This window comes from Syngnathoides biaculeatus, chromosome 13, assembly GCF_019802595.1.
Source record: "Syngnathoides biaculeatus isolate LvHL_M chromosome 13, ASM1980259v1, whole genome shotgun sequence".
NCBI classification, from domain to species: domain Eukaryota; kingdom Metazoa; phylum Chordata; class Actinopteri; order Syngnathiformes; family Syngnathidae; genus Syngnathoides; species Syngnathoides biaculeatus.
Genome location: NC_084652.1, coordinates 10,207,127 through 10,226,349, shown reverse-complemented (window position 1 = coordinate 10,226,349; position 19,223 = coordinate 10,207,127). Strand labels below are relative to the sequence as shown.

The 19,223-nt window shown below is 40.6% G+C and overlaps 1 protein-coding gene across 2 annotated transcripts in view; it reads right to left on the bottom strand.

Annotated features, from left to right (window-relative positions):
- Positions 1 to 16,016, bottom strand: part of LOC133511447 (zonadhesin-like) — a 16,443-nt gene extending 427 nt beyond the window's left edge. The window contains exons 1-38 of one of the 2 annotated variants that reach the window (XM_061840372.1): positions 15,793 to 16,016; positions 15,649 to 15,701; positions 15,477 to 15,551; positions 14,971 to 15,185; positions 14,801 to 14,882; positions 14,045 to 14,442; positions 13,198 to 13,762; positions 12,905 to 13,101; positions 12,421 to 12,810; positions 11,331 to 11,623; positions 10,952 to 11,208; positions 10,729 to 10,803; positions 10,402 to 10,539; positions 10,062 to 10,318; positions 9,885 to 9,969; positions 9,749 to 9,799; positions 9,471 to 9,605; positions 9,136 to 9,392; positions 8,944 to 9,028; positions 8,625 to 8,840; positions 8,406 to 8,543; positions 6,618 to 6,874; positions 6,420 to 6,504; positions 6,263 to 6,325; positions 6,086 to 6,190; positions 5,851 to 5,988; positions 5,115 to 5,371; positions 4,920 to 5,004; positions 4,573 to 4,818; positions 4,333 to 4,470; positions 3,048 to 3,304; positions 2,879 to 2,963; positions 1,961 to 2,803; positions 1,466 to 1,674; positions 1,231 to 1,384; positions 834 to 1,141; positions 616 to 745; positions 1 to 222 (exon numbers count right to left, since the gene is read on the bottom strand). The exon at positions 1 to 222 is cut by the window's left edge and continues 427 nt beyond it. In XM_061840372.1, coding sequence (XP_061696356.1) covers positions 80 to 222; positions 616 to 745; positions 834 to 1,141; positions 1,231 to 1,384; positions 1,466 to 1,674; positions 1,961 to 2,803; positions 2,879 to 2,963; positions 3,048 to 3,304; positions 4,333 to 4,470; positions 4,573 to 4,818; positions 4,920 to 5,004; positions 5,115 to 5,371; positions 5,851 to 5,988; positions 6,086 to 6,190; positions 6,263 to 6,325; positions 6,420 to 6,504; positions 6,618 to 6,874; positions 8,406 to 8,543; positions 8,625 to 8,840; positions 8,944 to 9,028; positions 9,136 to 9,392; positions 9,471 to 9,605; positions 9,749 to 9,799; positions 9,885 to 9,969; positions 10,062 to 10,318; positions 10,402 to 10,539; positions 10,729 to 10,803; positions 10,952 to 11,208; positions 11,331 to 11,623; positions 12,421 to 12,810; positions 12,905 to 13,101; positions 13,198 to 13,762; positions 14,045 to 14,442; positions 14,801 to 14,882; positions 14,971 to 15,185; positions 15,477 to 15,551; positions 15,649 to 15,701; positions 15,793 to 15,869 — 7,542 coding nt within the window. In that variant the 5' untranslated portion in view covers positions 15,870 to 16,016 and the 3' untranslated portion in view covers positions 1 to 79. Of the gene's footprint in view, positions 223 to 615; positions 746 to 833; positions 1,142 to 1,230; positions 1,385 to 1,465; positions 1,675 to 1,960; positions 2,804 to 2,878; positions 2,964 to 3,047; positions 3,305 to 4,332; positions 4,471 to 4,572; positions 4,819 to 4,919; positions 5,005 to 5,114; positions 5,372 to 5,850; positions 5,989 to 6,085; positions 6,326 to 6,419; positions 6,505 to 6,617; positions 6,875 to 8,405; positions 8,544 to 8,624; positions 8,841 to 8,943; positions 9,029 to 9,135; positions 9,393 to 9,470; positions 9,606 to 9,748; positions 9,800 to 9,884; positions 9,970 to 10,061; positions 10,319 to 10,401; positions 10,540 to 10,728; positions 10,804 to 10,951; positions 11,209 to 11,330; positions 11,624 to 12,420; positions 12,811 to 12,904; positions 13,102 to 13,197; positions 13,763 to 14,044; positions 14,443 to 14,800; positions 14,883 to 14,970; positions 15,186 to 15,476; positions 15,552 to 15,648; positions 15,702 to 15,792 lie in introns of both variants that reach the window. The other variant, XM_061840371.1, reaches the window with a different exon arrangement.
- Positions 16,017 to 19,223: the final 3,207 nt, after the last annotated feature.

Below are 19,223 nucleotides of genomic sequence, written 5' to 3'. Positions count from 1 at the left end.
AAAAAAAAAAGTTTTATGAGTGGACATGATGATGTTGAGCAGTATCTGGGACAGCACCCCTCTGCCCCCTTTGACATTGTCACACTCTCCAGCTCTCTCCAAATTCTTGGACAGTCTTGGCCACGGTCCCGTCAGGTTTCATCCGGTCATTCAGGATTCTACCGTCAAAGTTCCCACAAAGGCCTCCAACTTTTCGTTTGTACGTACGTGGTAGAGTTATTTCTGTGGAGATGAAGTACAGTATTTGATTACAGGGTAAAAAAAAAATAAAAATAAAAAAAAAATCGAAATTCGAGTTAAGTCACTACTCTAGGAACGGATCTCAGTCGTAGACCGAGGACTCACTGTATCGAACTTCATATCCAATAACACTGTGTTTACTAATCAGCAACTGCTTGTTTTCATCATACATATGCATGAATTTTCTACCCCTTATCATCTTTAGGGTCACGGGGAAGTGGTCCCTATTCCATCTCAGCGTGGGAGGAAAAAAGTAGATGACATCCTGGATTGGTCACCAGTGGATTGGAGGGCACATTCTCACATTATCACACGATCAACTATAAATTTATAAAGTAGTAGTTTAAAAGAGAGGAAAAAAAATAAACTACATACCTGCATTGTTTTGTCCATCAAATTTTACTGAAAGACCAAAGTCAGTATTGAGATAAATGTGAGAGGAATGCTTCTTAATCTTTAGACCAAGGGACGGTGAAACCGGTGGCTCAGTTCGCTGTCCATCCACCTAATGGAACGCAGGACCAGAATGTGTGAACAATTTGAAAAACTATTAAAAATTTAAATGCATCGTTTTATGTTTCCTCGAAACTTACAAACAACTTCCGATGCTTCTTGAACTCCACTGTATGATTGTACACTTCAATCTTGAGCCCCTGTAATCTGTGGCGTTCATCATCCTCATTGCTGTCATTATCACTATTATCGTCGTCGTTATCGTCATCATCACGATCTTCTTCACTACCACCGGGTGTATTGATGCCCACTATGTAGACATCCTGAAGATTACCAGGCAAGTTTCTGGTTTGGACCAGCACGTATGAATGTTCTCCCTCAAAGTCATGCTTCATGTTATCAAAGGTTCTGTACCCAGGGTCCCCATTTATTGTACACTCATTGAAACCTGTTTTGTGATATGAATGTAATGTTAGAATCAATTAGAAATGTAAACGGCATCGTAAGTTAAAAGGCATTTGCCGCCATTCATGGTACCTGTTTTCTGGCAGTAATAATGCCCGTCTTCATTTTGAAGGCAAACAGAATTGTCGTCACACTCTTCTTCATCGCAGTCAATCTCCCCAATATCATCTTCCCTCTCACATCTACATTTCTGACCGCAGTGTTTGGTGTACCACATTTGACCAAACTAAAACAAAAGAACGCCAACAGAGTAATGTTAGTGCGCTTGAGCTAAATTGATACAATGAAATTCAGAATAATCACTTACAACATATTTATTGCCGTCTCCGTCCACGCATCCACATTGGAGGATTGGTACACAAATTCCAAGTTTCAGTACATAGCCATCATTACACACACACCCCGGCTTACAACCCTCATTGTGCTTGCAAAATGGCGGCCCATTCAAATATCTGCAGGTTGGACGGCAGGCAGGGATGCAAGTGTTGTAATGACTATTCTGTTGGCAAGAAGGTGCTGCAGAGAGCGAGAGAGCCCGTAAGAGAAACAACAGATAATCAGTCAAATTGAAATCCTGTATTTTGTTTTTTTGGAATATTTTTTTAGAGAGGTGAACACAATTTGTTGTGCAATGATTGTCATTGCTGGCAATTATCTTGGTAGGTTCTCCAGAGTGACTTTATTTGTAATAGTTATGTGTTTGAGATGATCAATGTATCGAATGTAAAAGAACATTTTAAGTTGGTGGTGTTTACCGTAGGGCATTGCTATGTTAAATATTTGTCAATGTGTTCATACTTACTCAATTCAGTAGTTGGGGGCTGTTCTCCAACAGTAGTAGCTGGTGAAGTATTATTTGGATCTTGTGGTTTAATGGTGATTGTTGACTGTGGTTCATTTGTTGAAGGCTGCAGTGCAGCTGTTGTTTGTGGAAGAGGTTGCGTTGCAGTTGGAGGCTGAGTTTCAAGACTAGTTGATTGAGGTCCTTCTGTTGCTGATGGGGTTTGGGTTAGTGGTTCTGGTGTCATGGATGTTTTGGGGTGTGACCCAGTTGTCGGTTCATTGCTTTCTGTTGTTAGTGGTATAGGTCTAGCTGTGGAGTGAGGGTATGTTATGGGTGATGTCATTTTTTCAGTCGTTGGTTCAGGTCCTGGATCTTGTGTTCCTTCATCTACTGGATGGGTGGTTGATGATGGGAGAGCTGTGGGAGTAGTCTGTGGTTCTACTGTTGTTGGAGTTTCTGGTGTCACTGATGTTTTTGGGTGTAATCCAGTTGTTGCTTCACCGCTCTCTGTTGTTAGGGGCACGGGTCTAGCTGTGGAGTGAGGGTAAGTAATGGGTGATGTCATTTTTTCAGTTGTTGGTTCAGGTCCTGGGTGTTTTGTTGATGATGGGTGGACTGTGGCAGTTGTCTGAGGTCCACTTGTAACTGTCCCAGCTGTCGCTTCTGATGAAGCATTTGGGTTTGTGGGCTTAGTTAGTTCTGGTGTGGATGTCTGAGTCCCAGAGTTGGTTGTGTCCGTTGTTGTTTGTAGTGTAGTTGTTATTGGTTGTGTAACATTTGTGTATTTTGTTGTAAGTTCAGAACCTTCTGTTGTAACAGAATCCGTTGTCATGGGTACAGGGGTGGTAGTGTTTGTGATGTCTGCAAAACACACCGCTCTTTAATAGATATGCTGGTTAAAATGTTAGTAGATTAGCAGTTGAAGTATATGATCACCTGAACAGGGCCCACTGTATAGGGATATGTCATCTATGGCCACATCTGATTGATCATTAGAACCTCGTCGACCCTCAAAAAGGATCTAACATCAAGAGCACATTTTAATTCTCCTCTCATCACTCATCTGAAAATATTTAGGTTAAACACTGAGTAACATTTTACCTACCTGGAAAGATCCAATTGTTGTGAAGTCAACCTGGGCCTGACGCCACATATTCCCTTGATTATTCCTCAGCCACCTAATACGATCAGCTCTTTTGTCTTGTAGCAAATATACATGAAGGCCCATTGTATCCGCTGTACCGTACATATGGTACCAGAACTGCAGACATTGAGGTCCGGAGGAAGAACATTTGGAGCTAATGAGGCGAGCTGTATCTCCATGTGACGCGCTGTTGGCTTCAATGTAAAGATAGTGGCCATCTAGATTATGACATGAGAGTTTGATTAGTTAGGTTTTCATATTATTTAACTAGAATGTTTTCATAGGTAATGCTCAAATTAAAAATCTGATATGTAGTATCTGTAGCCTATAACTATCTTGTCTGTGAGACAAGTTTTCTTTCTATAACATTTGTATTCACGCGACAAAACAATGTCATATATTTTAATGTCAGCCAAGTGTGACCTTTGTTAAACAACACAATATTCAGGCCATAAAAAAACTACTTTCATTATTTGTAATGCTCTAGGTAGTATACATAATATACGTACAGTATATCGCTGGCAACTCCTTGTATGTCCAAAACAATCACTTTTTAACCCCAATTGTATTGTTGACTCATTAACGTTGTATCGTCAGTGACAGTATGCCATTTTCAAAGCTTTCAATTGGTCAATAGTTTGTTAAAATGCTATACCGGTGTTGGAAATTATCAGAAAATCAGAAATATATATATATATATTTGTGAAAAGTAGTAAATTGACCAATTTTTTCACATGCAAAGTTTTGGCTTGGTGCCATCAATCTAGCCATCCTTCCATCCATCCATCCATTTTCTTCACCGTTTATCCTCATGAGGGTTACGGGGAGTGCTTGTCCCAGCTGTCAACGGGCAGGAACACACACTGAGCTGGTTGCCAGCCAATCACAGGGCACATTGAAACAAACAGCCACACTCACAATCACACAGAGGGGCAATTTAGAGTGTTCAATTAACATCAATCATAATCACCATCATCATCATCATTATCATCAATCTATAAAAGATAAAAAAATGTTTCCTTATAATAATAAAAAAAAAATAATTAAAACTAAAATAATTAAAAAAACATGTTCAAGAACAAGGAAGTACATTTTTTCCTCTTCAAAAACAAGGAACTCGTTACCAACAGGTGAGCCTAACTTTAGAATACGCCTGTCATGACGGCTTTTGTAATAATCATGAATAACTTAACCTTAACTAAGAATGTGTGCATTGTTATTGTTAAGAATTCAAAAAGTTAATTACGTCCTGTGGTGTGATCTGAAGAGGGTCCTGTCATAATTGTAGGGGTTGAGCCACTCAGTCTTGTCCAGTCAAAGGCATCAGTGAAAAGCTGATTCCATTCACATAGGCCTTCCTCAAAATTACAGTTGAGATGGCACACTGAAAAGTCAGAAATATTACATTATTAAGTGTCTTAAAAAAATCCAAAACTAACTTCAAAATTGTAAAGGACAAGGGAAAGCTGCAAAACAATCACTGTACCAGAGTATGGTGGTCTGTTTTGTGCATCTGCAATCTCATTGTTATTAATAATTGGCTCAGTTGTTGCTTCAGGGACATAAATTATTGTGGCATTTGCCACAGGTGGCATCTCTGTAGCAGGGAATTGACCAGTAACATTCACCTCAGGGAGGTCTGTTACTGCAGTTACTTGTGGTTTGATATTTGGAAGAATAGTGGCATTTCCTTCAGGTTTGGGAGGGTGTAGCGTCGCCGTTCCACTTAGTTCTGAAAATAAAAGTCAACGTTGGAGTTGTAATGAGTTTCAAATGAGCAAATGTTTAATTAGGCGTCACATTTGTATTTTGAGGTCGGTGAATTCTCCCAACCTGAACATTGTCCATGGTAAAGAGTTATGTCATCTATGGCGACATCAGATTCTTCATTGGAGCCTCTGCGCCCCTCGATAATAATCTAAGAAAGGAAAATCCAGTTTTTATTCGGTCTTATTGGCTAAACAGTAGTCTGGTAATTCTTATTTTTCCATGACAACATTATTGGCTACCCTTGTTTCATGAATATACCTGGAAAGATCCGTTGACCGTCACGCCCACCTCAGCTAAGTGCCACATATTTCCTTGATCATTCCTCTTCCGCCAAATAACATCAGCTTTTTTGTCCTGCAGCAAATATAGATGGAGGCCCATAGTATCGGCCGAGCCATACATATGGTACCAGAACTGCAGACACTGCGGACCGGAGGCAAAACACTCTGAACTGATGAGACGAGCTGTGTCTCCATGTGATGCGGTGTTGGCTTCAATGTAAAGATAGTGGCCATCTGCATTATGACACAAAAGTTTGATTAGTTAACCATTCATATGACTGATAAAACATGTTTTCCCAGGTAATTTTCCAGCTGCAAAGCTATCATTTTGAAGTCATGATATCTTTTAACAGATGAGGCATGAGTCATTTCTGTAAGAGTTGCATTCACAAGACAAATCAAAACTACTTGGTGTTTTCTTAGCTAAGTTCAGATTTTCAAACTTTCATCATAAGCCACTCGTACGTTCTACTTTGACTATGTTTTAATGTTATACTTATGTACAATGTGTAGCATACACAGTACATCAAAGACAAAAAAAATGTCCTTGACAAGCCGAGACTCATTCAAAATGAAAGAAGGAAGTTGGGGCTCAAAAGGTGTGTCTGACTTTGACACCAACCTGTACTTGACTTCTGCAATTTTCATTAATATCTTTTGAGCCTAATTAACTAAGTGCAAGTTTACTGTTGGTGGTTCAGAAGACTATTTACATCCTGTTGTGTGATCTGAAGAGGGCCCAGTACTAAATGTCGGGGTTGAGCCACTCAGTCTTGTCCAGTCGAAGACATCAGCACGGAGCTGATTCCATTGGCATAGATCTCTCTCAAAGTTGCAGTTTAGTTGGCACACTGTAAAGTCAGAAAGTCACGAAAGTCACTAAATCCAAAAAAGAGGGAAATTTCAGAAATCCAAAGTACAAGGAAAACTGGATAACAATCACTGTACCTGCGTGAAGTGGTTGTGCGTCTGGAGTATCATTGTTATCCATAATTACATTAGTTGTTACTTCAGCAAAATGGGATACCGTGGCATTTGGTCCAGGTGGCCTAGCTGTTGGAGGGAGTTCATATGTAACATTCACAGTAGGGAGCTCTGTAATTGCAGTTTCATGTGAAGTGTTACTTGGAGGAAGAGTGGCATTCGCTTCAGGTTTGGGCGGGAGTGTCGTCACCACACCACTTAGCTCTAAAGAAAAAATTTAGGTCGGAATTTTAATGAGTCTTAAATGGCCAGTCTTTTTTTAGACAACACATTTTCATTTTATGTGTATTTTTCCAACCTGAACATTGTCCTTGATAAAGCGTTATATCATCTATCGCGACGTCAGATTCTTCATTGGAGCCTCTGCGCCCCTCTATGATGATCTAAGAAAGGAAAACCAAAGTACATTTTCTCACTGGCTGTACAGTAGTCTTGTAATCCTTCTTTCATGATTGCAACATCATTTGCTGATAATGTTAACATAAATACTCTATACCTGGAAAGATCCGTTGACCGTCACGCCCACCTCAGCTAAGTGCCACATATTTCCTTGATCATTCCTCTTCCGCCAAATGACATCAGCTTTTTTGTCCTGCAGCAAATATAGATGGAGGCCCATAGTATCGGCCGAGCCGTACATATGGTACCAGAACTGCAGACACTGAGGACCGGAGGCAAAACACTCTGAACTGATGAGACGAGCTGTGTCTCCATGTGATGCGGTGTTGGCTTCAATGTAAAGATAGTGGCCATCTGGAATAGGAAACAGCAGTTTGATTAGTTTATTCTTCATATTGTAAATTAGAGGAAAATAAAATTCACAGGTCATTTTCAAACTGCAACGTTATGATATGACAGATGTCAAGTTATATTTTTTTAAGAGCTGCATTCATGAGACAAAATATGATGACGTGTTACAGTATGTTTTAATATTTTGTCAGTGAAGTTTAGTTTTTGATAAATGACAAACATTTGGCTCAGTAAAAAACCTACTTTAATTATATACAAATTAGGGTTTACACGATCAGGATTTTTGGGGCCAATCAGCGAGTTAAAAAAAAAAAAACAACTGATCACTGATCCGTTCGCAACGTGGAGCAATGAGTCTCTTTAAATGACCTCTTCTTTCACTGGATGTATTTGTGTATTTAATTATTCAAAAAAATCTATATCTACAATAAATAATGCATGTAAGGTTTGACAGAACAAATCAATGGTCTCTAGTAGATGGCAGTATGTACACACAGCAATTAAGGTAGCTTTTTGTTTGTTGGTGTGCTGTGAGATTTTTAAAAAATATAAAGTATGTGCTTTGACTCCAAAAAGGTTGGATTTTCGCTTCTTGGTCAGGTCATCTATTCAACAGAATGGCAGCATGATTACACACAACCATGAGTGGTAGGACTAGCTTGCTAGGCTACGTACCGTTTTATTTATGGCTTGTGAGTCATATCCTATTAAAAGTACGTGAGGATACCTCAAGCCATCCTTACATGAAGTCCTCTAGTCTCCTGAGCACCCATGACCACCACCATACATTTTTTTCCCCCCATTTTCTCATTATGATACAGTCTGCGCGATCCACTCGTGTTGTCATTCCCACGGTAACTAGTGTATTCGATCGCAGTTGAGTTGACAAGATAAAGCCCAAATATTGTAAAAAACGGAATGCGTTGGTATCGCGATACAATATTTTATTGCAGTCGTCAATCTTGAAAGAGCAAATTTGCCTTGTGGTCTGAGCTGCGCAATATATGTCGTCTTGTTTCAGCCGTGTTGTCCCTCCCATTGCGCTGATGTTTTTATTAAAATAACTTTATTGGCTGTCAGATTTTTACAGCACTACGTCAAAAGACACACAAAAAAAACCCTATATAGATACTGCTGTATAAAAAATAAATTAGCTTTTGGATTCTGACATCGGTTGCACGATGGTGACGTGGAGTAAATGTCTTTCTCGGAGCCGATCAATGACATCATTGATTGACTTGGCGAATTATGACATCAAAACTGATCAGCCGATCAGCAATAAATGCCAAATATTGGGAGATCTGGCCGATCAAATCGGTGTAAAGTGTAATACAAATATAATAGTGTGCATTATACACTGTATGACAAAGATAAGCATGTCCTTGACAAGATGAGTCACTCTAAAAACGAAAGGAGGAAATTTAGATGAAAAGGTGTGCCTGACTTCAACCTTAATCTGTAATTATCATAACTATCTTTTGTGCCTAATTCATTCAGTACAACTTTTCTGTGGATGAGTCAGGAGGGTAATTACGTCCTGTGGTGTGATCCGAAGAAGGCCCTGTCCTTAATGTTGGCGTTGACCCACTTAGTCTTGTCCAGTCAAAGGCATCAGTGCGAAGCTGTTTCCATTGACACAGGTCTTTCTCAAATTTACAGTCGAGTTGGCACACTGGAAAGGCAGAAGCGTTGTTACTGACAATAAATCTGAAAATGACAAAAGACAAGGGAACCGGCAGAAGAATTGATGTACCGGAGTGTGGTGATCTGCTCTCTGCGGCTCCAATATAATTGTTATTTAGAGTTAAATTCCGAGTTGCTTCAATAACAGGGTGTTGTGTGACATTTGCCACAGGCGGCCAAGTTGTAACATCAGTAACATTGACTGCGGGAAGCTCTGTGACATTTGGAGGAGCCGTGATGTTTCCATCTGGTTTGGGAGGGGGTGTTGTCATGACACCACTTAGCTCTAAATTTAAGGTAAAGAACAGAATATTAATGATTAATAAACCACAAAACTTTAAACTATGAAACATTATACTAGAGTGTATACTGTAGATATATTTCACAACCTGAACATCGTCCATGATAAAGTGATACATCATCTATGGCGACATCAGATTCTTTATTGGAGCCCCTGCGCCCCTCGATAATGATCTTAGGAAGGAAAAACAACTGATTCTTTATTGCTTGTTAAATATTAGTAACTGCTTATTTTCCACGATTGTAATACTGGATGAAGTTCCATCTTCGAATCGACTGACCTGGAAAGGTCCTGTGTTTGTCAGGTCTACCTGACCCAAGTGCCACATATTTCCTTGATCATTCCTCTTCCACCAAATAGCAACAGCTTTTTTGTCCTGCAGCAAATATATATTGAGGGCCATAGTATCAGCAGAGCCGTACATATGGTACCAGAACTGCAAACACAGGGAACCGGCGGCAGAACATCCAGAACTGATGAGACGCGCTGTATCCCCATGTGACACAGTACTAGCCTCGATGTAGAGGTAATGACCATCTAGATAAAAGAAACCAAAGAGTCAGATTTGTGCATTAAGTCTTCATATCAGTGTTTTTTGCTGATCCAATATCATACCCCCACTGTGGTCAGAGGAGGGTCCTGTCATGAGGGTAGGCGTAGAACCACTTTGCCATGTCCAGTCAAAAGCATCTGTCACCATCTGATTCCAGTTGCAAATATTTCTATCGAAGCTGCAATTCAAGCTACAAACTGCATGGGAAACAAAAGTAATAGGAGTGAAACTCTTAAAATGTGCAATTTCAGTTACTCCCCCCGTTCCCCCCCCAAAAAAAAATAACTCCAATATTCTCTCCTGAACATACTTGTTAAATTTGAACCGCTCATCCACTAACCTGGGTCTGAGGGAATGACTTCTCCAGGTTCAGCTCCGTTTCCCAGTCCACCTACCGAAAGAGAGTGATAACAATATTACAACATAATAAACCAGCATTTTACTAAGATAAGATTCAATTTTAAAATTATTATTACTTGCGCAAGAGCCAAACTGGATGGAGATGTCATCTATCGCCACATCCGATAGAGCATTGGAGCCTCGGATTCCCTCCACTATGATCTAATTGGGCCGATATGACAATAAACAAAGTAAGACCAAATACATTTGTCCAGAAATCAATGGTAAAAATCCACACATTTTCCAAGGCTAACCTTGAAAGGGCCGGAGACATTGATATCAACTTTTCCTAAATGCCATTCTTCCCCGTGGTTGTTTTTCATGGACCAAATCTTGGTTGCTATATTTCCTTGGAGCAGGTACATATTTAGGGCCATGGCCGTGGCAGAGCCATGCATATGGTACCAGAAATGGAGGCAGACTGGGCCACTGTAAAGGCACTCTGAGCTCATTAGACGAGCTGGGTCTCCATGTGTTACACTGTCACCCTCAATGTACATATAAAATCCCGCTAGAGTGAAAAACCAACAGAATAGGGGTTTAGCACAAAGTCATGAAAAGTTGATAATATGATGCACTGTGATAGGTTTTTACCCCCAGTGGTGTGGTCGTGGTTTGGCCCACTTCCGATTGTTGGGGTGGCACCGGAATACCTTGTCCAATCAAAGGTGTCCTGTATGAGTTGCTGCCACCCACACAGATTCTTCTCAAAGTCGCAGTTTAAGGGACATACTATGTGGGGGAAAAAATCAGAATGAACAGTATCCCTTTACACAGAGTTGAACTTAATCCAATGCATAGATATGTGACATGATTAAATCAAAATGTGAGTTTCATAACTATGCCAGTGTACATTGCGTCCGCTGGAAAATTTAATAATTGAATTATATGACTGATGAATGGAAATTTTTCATCTCTTACAATCTGGATCCGGTGTTAGCGGTGGAAGAGTTGGAGTGGGTGGAGTTGGAGGATTTTCTGTAGTTTGGGGTTCAACTGAAAAGGTGAAAACAAACAAACAAAAAAAAAAGGGAAATACAATTATGAACACATACCACTCAGGTTGTAAACTATACTCTCGTTGTGTGGAATGTCATATTCTGCATAGAATCTGAAATTATTTCCCCGTCAATTGACAACTCACTGCAGGCCCAATGGGGTATCTCCACTCCTGCTATACGGCAGGCAGCTGCGTAGGATTGAAGAGACACACATAAGGTGTGTTGGTCGCCCCTTGTGTCACAGTAGTCGTGCACACAGCTCCTGATGTAGATGCTCGGGTGAATGGTTTCATGGCAGGGCTTGAAGGCTTCGCCAAGGATGGCAAAACACTCAACGTAGGCCTCATTGTCTTCCTCCTCATTTTCACAAGGTCGCGGATCATTTGGATGAGAAACGCATCTTGAGGAGAAGGGAACAGTGGAGGATGATGTTACATTTATTATTACGTGTTAATGTATGATGAGGTTACATTTATTATTACAAGCCTGGTTGGCGATATGTCCTACAGTAAAAGAACTTACTCGTTATTGAGTGGCGCCTTCCAGCTATCACCAAACTCAAATGGGTCTGTAGTGTTTTGGCCGTTTGGTTTTATGAAGTCGTCGTCCTGCTGTCCTGAATAGGTACCACATAGGCCACATAGTTGATATTTGTAGCTCTCGTCTACCTGTAAGAAGAAGCTGTTGTGCCCATCTAGGACCATTCTTAGGCCAAAGGTTGTCTCCACGACAACATAACTGTTATTCTTGTAAACCCAGACAGAACCAAATGAAGCAGTGGTGGAGTAAGGGAGTTGAACAAGGCTCTTATTCTCCTAAAGATAGATAGAGGGGGGGGGAGGTGAAGAGAGAAAATGCATTATACTTTGTCGGTGTGTTATTGTATATTTGTATTGTATCAATCAGAATCAGCTTTATTTATAAATGGGTCAACTGTGAGTGAGCGTGCAACAAACTGACTTCTTTTCATGACCTGACAGAGTAATATCTGACCACCATAAACATGAGCGTCCCAATCATGTTACTGACAATAATGAATTGCAGAAGATGTTTTAGAACACTGCCTTAGTGTCGTAAATGTGGTGAGAATTTCCTGCATTATGTAACATTTACGATGGTAAATCATACATTGATAAATATTCCTTTTGGGAGGGAATGCACCATGGATATGTGTTTTGTAGTTTACATAAAGGATGACTCCATTTTACAATATGCAATGTTGTTCTTGGAAAAAAATTACGTTATGCTTGTGTTGACAATTTCTCTCAAATATCAGTTTAATTTCGGTCAATGAGCTTGAAAGTTTGAGTGGAAATAACCACGGGAACTAGACAGTGAAAGCAGGCTTTTACTGCACTTAGAACATACATACTAAAGACCAAAACAAAGTTCCACATAACGATGAGGTATCCATCATGCAGGTGTCGGGTTGCAAAAACAACATTGACTAATTGACATGATATTCTTGTATTCCTTGGTCTCTGCCACCATATTCCCCCACATAAAATGCAATTGACGGTTTACCATTTTAGGTAGAGGAGCTACACCCAATAAATGTGTTCATATAACATTTAAGAATTGCAAAACTATTCCAATGAGGATCTTAACTTACATATACTTGGCTGGTCTGCTTCAATGTGAGGTGGAAATCCTCAATTTGCAGGGTCACAGCATCCAACTTAGACCGGGTCAAGTTGTGAAGGGGATGATGCGTATTGTGACCGGTCACGTTGAAATGGACTTTGCTTTCTCCTCCGCATGTGGTAGCCAGTGTGTAACTGCACCCCCCTTGAAAGTCATACGCCATCCCATCAAAGGTGATATAGTGTGGATCACCATACACGCTACAGGTGGCCGGTTTGATAGGGAAGCATCCTTTGACCCCGGCCTCAACCTTACAGACCTCACTTCTGTCACATTGCATTTTAGTGCACTGAACATTATTGCCACCCATGCATTGGCACAGCAGCGCACACTCTCCTTCTAAGATCCTTTCCCCTTTCTGCAAAGTGATGCATGAAAAATCAATCGTGGCATTTGACAGTCGGTAAATATACTGATTGATTCATATCTCTCTCTCTCTCTCTCTCTCTTACCTCATAGTGTTCTCCGTTATGCCAGCACCCACAGTCCTCTGTTGCAACACAATTGCCCCCACTGAGTTTGAAGCCATGGTCACACTCGCACCTTTCCTCACAACTTCCACAAGATCCGATGATATCCTGACTGTGGCACACATCTGGACAGCCTTCAGCACATGAGTTGTAATGACTATTTTCACCACACAGTCGAGCTGTTGGGTCAAGAGAGAGATACCGCACTTTGAACCATCAATTTCCCACGATTTAATGGAACAGATGTCAGGAATTTAAGCAGTGAAGTAACATACGGCAAATTGTAGCGTTCTGCCATGTAGGAACAATGACTCCAGCATCCTTGCAGATATCAGCGTACATCTGCAGTGTCTCACACAGCACTGCGGGATCACCATGAGTGGAGCACATTTTGTTCATACAGCCCCTGAAGTAGCTTTCAGCTCCCAGAAAAGATTGGCATGCTGCAAATGGTCCAGTACTGGAGAGGAGACTTCCACACTGTTGCTCACTGCCATACTCGGCCTCCTCCACCGGGTCACACTCCTGAGGTAATGGAATTGTTTCACAGATGGAGTTTTTTTGATCACTCTGCCAGCTGTTAGCCAAAGCTGTGGCATCATATGCAGGTTCTCCGTCAGGCCTTGTCAAGTCATCTTCTCCAAGATGGTTCAAGTTTCCACACAAGCCACAAATGTCCTCAGAGTAAGTGGACGGCAGGGTCACCTGCACATCACCTGCAATGTCATATGACACTGAAAGGCCAAAAGTGGTTTCAAGTACAACAGCTGCCAGGTTGCTTTTTATTTTGACAGTGTTATTGCTGAAGCTGAGTGGAAGATTCCTCCAGATCCCATTGACCTAGAGGACAATATCAGTTAGATAGTTGTTTGTTATCAGTCATCATCATAAAACGTATCAAAGAAACAGAAACTGATGAATACCTGTGAAATGCAAATGAGAACTGGCCAATTCGTACATTACTTCAATATTTAACCTCCTTTCTCCAAAAAAACCCAACATATAATTATCAACTGATCAGACCGGTGTAACGTTTGGTAATAAGCTCATTATTTTTATATTACAGAACTTACTCAATATCAAGATAGAATCTTTAATTTTGGTCTCACCACTGTTACTCACCACAACTCTGTGTGTCTCCAGTTTTAGAAGAGACACTCTGTCATTCCCCACGGACACAATGACCTGCTGCACAGCTGGTTGAGATAAATTCTCATCATAGTCATTGACAACCTTCACACTGAAGGAGGACAAAGCCTCAGAGGAAGAGCAGGTCTTTGCCAGAATGTAGTTGCAGGGAGCCATGAAGCGAAACAGCACTCCATCAAAAGTGCTGAAGTCCGTGTTACTATGTATAGTACACGTCCCAGTGTTGGCCGCCTCCCGAGGGGTTCGTATTTGAGGACCACAGCTTTGACCCTTAGGACACTGAGAGGGAGCACAGTGAAGCTGTCTGTCTGAGCAGAAGCAGCGAGTGGTCTGGTCTGTCCATATCTCTTTGTGTGGATCACACTGGTGTCCTGTGGGAGACGAGACCCAAAAAAGATCACTTGGACACGCTAGATCTACTAGTCAGACAGTAAAGCGTTGTTGAGCCATTTATTGGCCTGAACTAGTGCCACATTTTAATGAATACCTGTCATGGTAATTGTTGAAACAGACAACTTGTTGACATACTCATGTAGATCTCTAAATAAACTGCACTCTTATTATGATTATGTGGTTTCAGTTGTACTGTTGAGTAACTGACAAGAGTTACCAAAGTACTAGGCTGATCATCTATAGTGTATAATTTCTATTAGTGTGGACCTGCATACTTAAGTATTGCTCAATTGGACCAAAACTAGTTTTTGAAAATAAACAATAGACAGTACGAACCGCATAAGCCTCTCCTTACTCCAATGTTGTTAAATGTGACCTGATTCTCCAAGGATATTGCTTGGACTGCCTTCAAAACAATCTGTTCAAAACAAAATTATTTTTTTTTACTTGCAAATTAACATCCCATGAACATTTTAAGATTCATTGTTACAAACTGCAGTTTTTACCTTGGTCCCAGACTCAATGATGTTGAGTGGCACAAACACCTGTCGCCAACCATCTGGAGCCAGTGCTGGTGAGGTCCAGATTTCCACCAGACCTTTGCTGCTTTTGAGCAGAGCTCGAAGCTTTAAACCACGAGGAGAGGCCAAGTACCAGAACTCTAGACAGGCTTCCCCTTGATCCAATGCATCACTTTCTATTGTATGCACTGTTAGAGTGTCTGGAAATGAAAAGACACATGGCTTTTATGCTTGACCTAAATGAGATGTTATGTTTTTATGTAGTGCCGCAGTGCAGTTTATATTCCCAGACCGTGTCATTCTTTTTAACTGATAATAACACCGATGAAATGTACAGTATGTCTGCATAAGCAATTTAGGTAAGAATTTTTACATCATAATGTTGACTACATAGGAAAGGCAAATGATCCTTAGATGGTTGGTGTTTCAAAAAACTATTTAACTATTTCAGTTTTCGCTACAATTAGTCCAAAATATGGTATCCCTCTTACGTGATCTGTGGTGATTCGTTGTCCAGTCGCATGCTGTATTCTTGTGTTTGCCAAACGAGCACTGTGCAATATATTCTGTGAAAGAAAAAGATGAATGCTTTGAACATCTCAAACTACATCATTTTTGTAAATCATTGTTGTGAAGTGAAAAGCCGTAATCATTTTCTCACACCTGAATCTCTTCTCCAGTCAGGTAAAGTAACGGATGAAATATCACTTTCTGTCCTAATAAAATCAAGAAGTATATTAGAGCACTTTTTTCCCCTGAAAACACAACGCCAGCTTAAGTGGAAGAGTGCGAAGTTTAAGGTATTACCTGCATTGAGTCCCAGTGTGAGTTAGAAAGAGGAGAGCCAATGTGACCAACAAATTTGCGCAAAAGCCTCCAAGCATGGCTGATCCGGTAACGCCAGCTCTTCTGTTGCTAATACTCTCACCTTGATGATCTTAAGAATGGCTGATGAGGAGGGACTTCTTTGTGAGGGACCACAGATGAATGAATGTGACCTTCTCACTGCCGGTACAGGTTGTTTGGCTTGCTGTGTGTCACGGCAGGGAAAGCGTCGGACGTTAGGATTTTATAGCCCACCGTTGAACCAGGTGACTACTGCGGTGGGTGGAGACAGCAGGTTAAAAAAAAAAAAGGGGAGTGGGTCTGTGGCCGAAAGAAATGTTCTTCCACTGACCACAGCAATGACAACACAAAAGATTAGTTTTTTAGTGTTGCTAGGTCATAAAAACTGAGGTGCATAAATTCTCTCATGGAGAGATGAAGCTAATTCAGCCCCCTAAACAATTTGGTTGGTTAAAAAAAAAAAAAATCTCAAAAATTCTTGAATATGTAGGGATTAACATACTTGCCGCTGAAAATGGAGTTGAACGGTGTAGCAAGAATAGAACGCTTCTTCGTATACTGTATTTATTCCTGATATATTTAACTCTGTGGCTTTTTTTTTGTTGTAATTTATTTTTTAAAATTAAGATTTAGGATTATTTTAGAGGGCACGGTGGTTCAGATGGTAAAGTGTTGGCCTCAGAGTTCTGAGGTCCCGGGTTCAATCCCGGACCTGCCTGTGTGGAGTTTGCATGTTCTCCCCGTGCCTGCGTGGGTTTTCTCTGGGCACTCTGGTTTCCTCCAACATTCCAAAAACATGCAACATTTTTTGGACACTCTAAATTGCCCCTAGGTGTGTTTGTGAGCCGGCTGTTTCTCTCAATGTGCCCTGCGATTTGCTGGCAACCAGTTCAGGGTGTACCCCGCCTCCAGCCCGTTGACAGCTGGGATAGGGTCCAGCATTCCCCGTGACCCTCTTGAGGATAAGCGGTGAAGAAAATGGATGGGTGGATGGATTATTGTAGAGATACTTAAACTGATTTGATCGAGGTTTGACTTTTTGGGGGAGCGGGAGGGGAATCAAAAGGCTCTCAGGTAAGGAAGAATTACTAAAATATGAATATGAATGCATGTCCCTGATGGTGTACATTACCCTGATTTAAGAGCAGTGAGTGTGGGTTCAGTTCTCACTTGGTGAGGTTGTAAAGACTGTATAGGTTCATTCTCTGCATGTGCCATGCTACTGACTGGTGACCAATCTATGGTACGGTCTGCCTTTTGCCTGCAGTCATTTTGGATTAGCTCCAGCTCCTCCCCGTGACCCTAAACAGGATAACTCGTGTAGTGATGTGTAAATTGATGGATGGATATCTATGCTTTGCTCCCTGTGATATGAATGATGACATGAAATAGAATAATGAGAATAGAATTGAGACAATACCACCAAGCCATAATTTTGACAATAATAATTTTCACATTACAGATGTATTCTTCCATTTTTTAGGTAACATTCCAATTTTATCCTTGTTACTTGTAACTAATTTTCCTCTCATTTTAATAATTTCCTCCTGTTGAAAACACCATTGTAGGGTTGTAAAACCTATTAAGATAATAACTCAACCTGGCTCTGTGATTATTTTTTTTTCCCTCTTCCTCAAATTCAAGGGGGTCGTCAAAATTACCATGACAACAGAGCTATGAAAGAATCTTTTCAGGGGTGCATGACGGTGTGGCAGAAAGGTCTGGGAAAGAGCATTTTGGAAAAACGTAGTTTGGATTGGAATGAATCTTTTGTCCATACCTGCAGCTTTTCTGATCCTTCTCAGCCTTAAGAAAAAAATAACAAAACTGAACTCACAATCCAGACGTTTCAACACAGTCAATTGGATCTAGTGTGGTAATCTATTAATGTCCATTTATTTTTCTTGAGGCTACATTATTTTTCCCTTCAAATATGAACAAATCATCAAGCCTATCCAATTATGAGTCATTAAGTTTAGCTACTATTCAATCCATGTTCCCTGGTAATCACACAAGCACCCCAAAAAAAAAAAAAAAAAACCCAAAAAACAAGTAATGTCCAACAAAGGCTATTTAGTGTATCTCAACGAGCATGTCATCACGTAACTGCAGCTGGGTAAAGAGATAACAGAGACATCCACCTTTCACATTCCAGAAGCCCAGCCAATACGTATCAAAAGAGCGAGGAGCCCATAAACAAGCGTTCGACTCGTCCGGCTGGACACAAGGTCTTTGTTAAGCAGCTGTAAAAATAGCTATCGGCGGTGTACATCTAGACTATGAATAACTGCACCGTCAATCATATTTTGACACCACATTAAGTGACCTCAGGGAAGGTAATCCAATCTACCTGCCGTTATCGAATGTGACACCCATCTGATTTCTCTACAGATAAAGCAGCGTTATCTTTGCGTGCCCGACCAATTCAACACAAGTTACACATCAAAGCACCTGCAGAGGCCAGTGTGGCGATGAAAGTCATTAGTAAAGCGATTTGTTGCATAATTTCTACATTTATCAAGACCACTTAACTTGTGCTTTGTCATTGAAGTAACTCTCGGGACAGGTATTCAAATACATTTTCTTGACTTGGTTAATGTTTGGTCGTACTTGGTTATTCATTTGCTCTACAGTATACAGCATTACTCAAGCAACTTGTGAAATTGTACAGTCCCATCAAGGCTGTAATGTGTACTGTAGGATTACTGGAAAGGGTTTGCCGGTCTGATGATAAGGCCCTCTGTGATCCGTTCAATAGATACAAGATATTAAAGTTCCATTAGACTTGGCAACATATTAAGATGGAGCACACTCCTTACAGGTGCTAAATAGTTGTTTTTAAAAATGTAAATAAGTATGCCAAAATGTACCCCTCCAATTTAATGAGTCTAGATCAAGGGTGTTGAACTCATTTTTTATTGCTGGGCACATTGTAGTTATGGTTTCCTCACAGAGGGCCAGTATAACAAATGTTTCATCACCGCCTCATTTTATCAGACAACTTTTGATTGCTAACTAGTCGTGAAATCAGAATTTGAGCCCATCACCTATTGTTCAAGTTACTGTAAAAAGTAGTTCGACAAGCTAAAAGTGCTTGAAATTTTGATGAAGATTTTTAGCAAGAATCGTGCAAGTTGCACCTGATTTGCTTTTGTGAGCCACGTAAAATGACGTAGTGGGACAGATTTGGCCCGCGGATCTTTAGTTTGACACGTGGCTAGATAATCTTAATGATGTGCCTCTAAATCCATAAACCTGCAGCTGTTCTCATACATCCTGCATGACTTAAACAAACACTAACTATTTGTTATCAACCACGCCTATTGAATTTTGGGAAGAGCGCAACAATAGGCCAGTATCCGGTAAAAGCCATACCTGTATAGATTATGGTA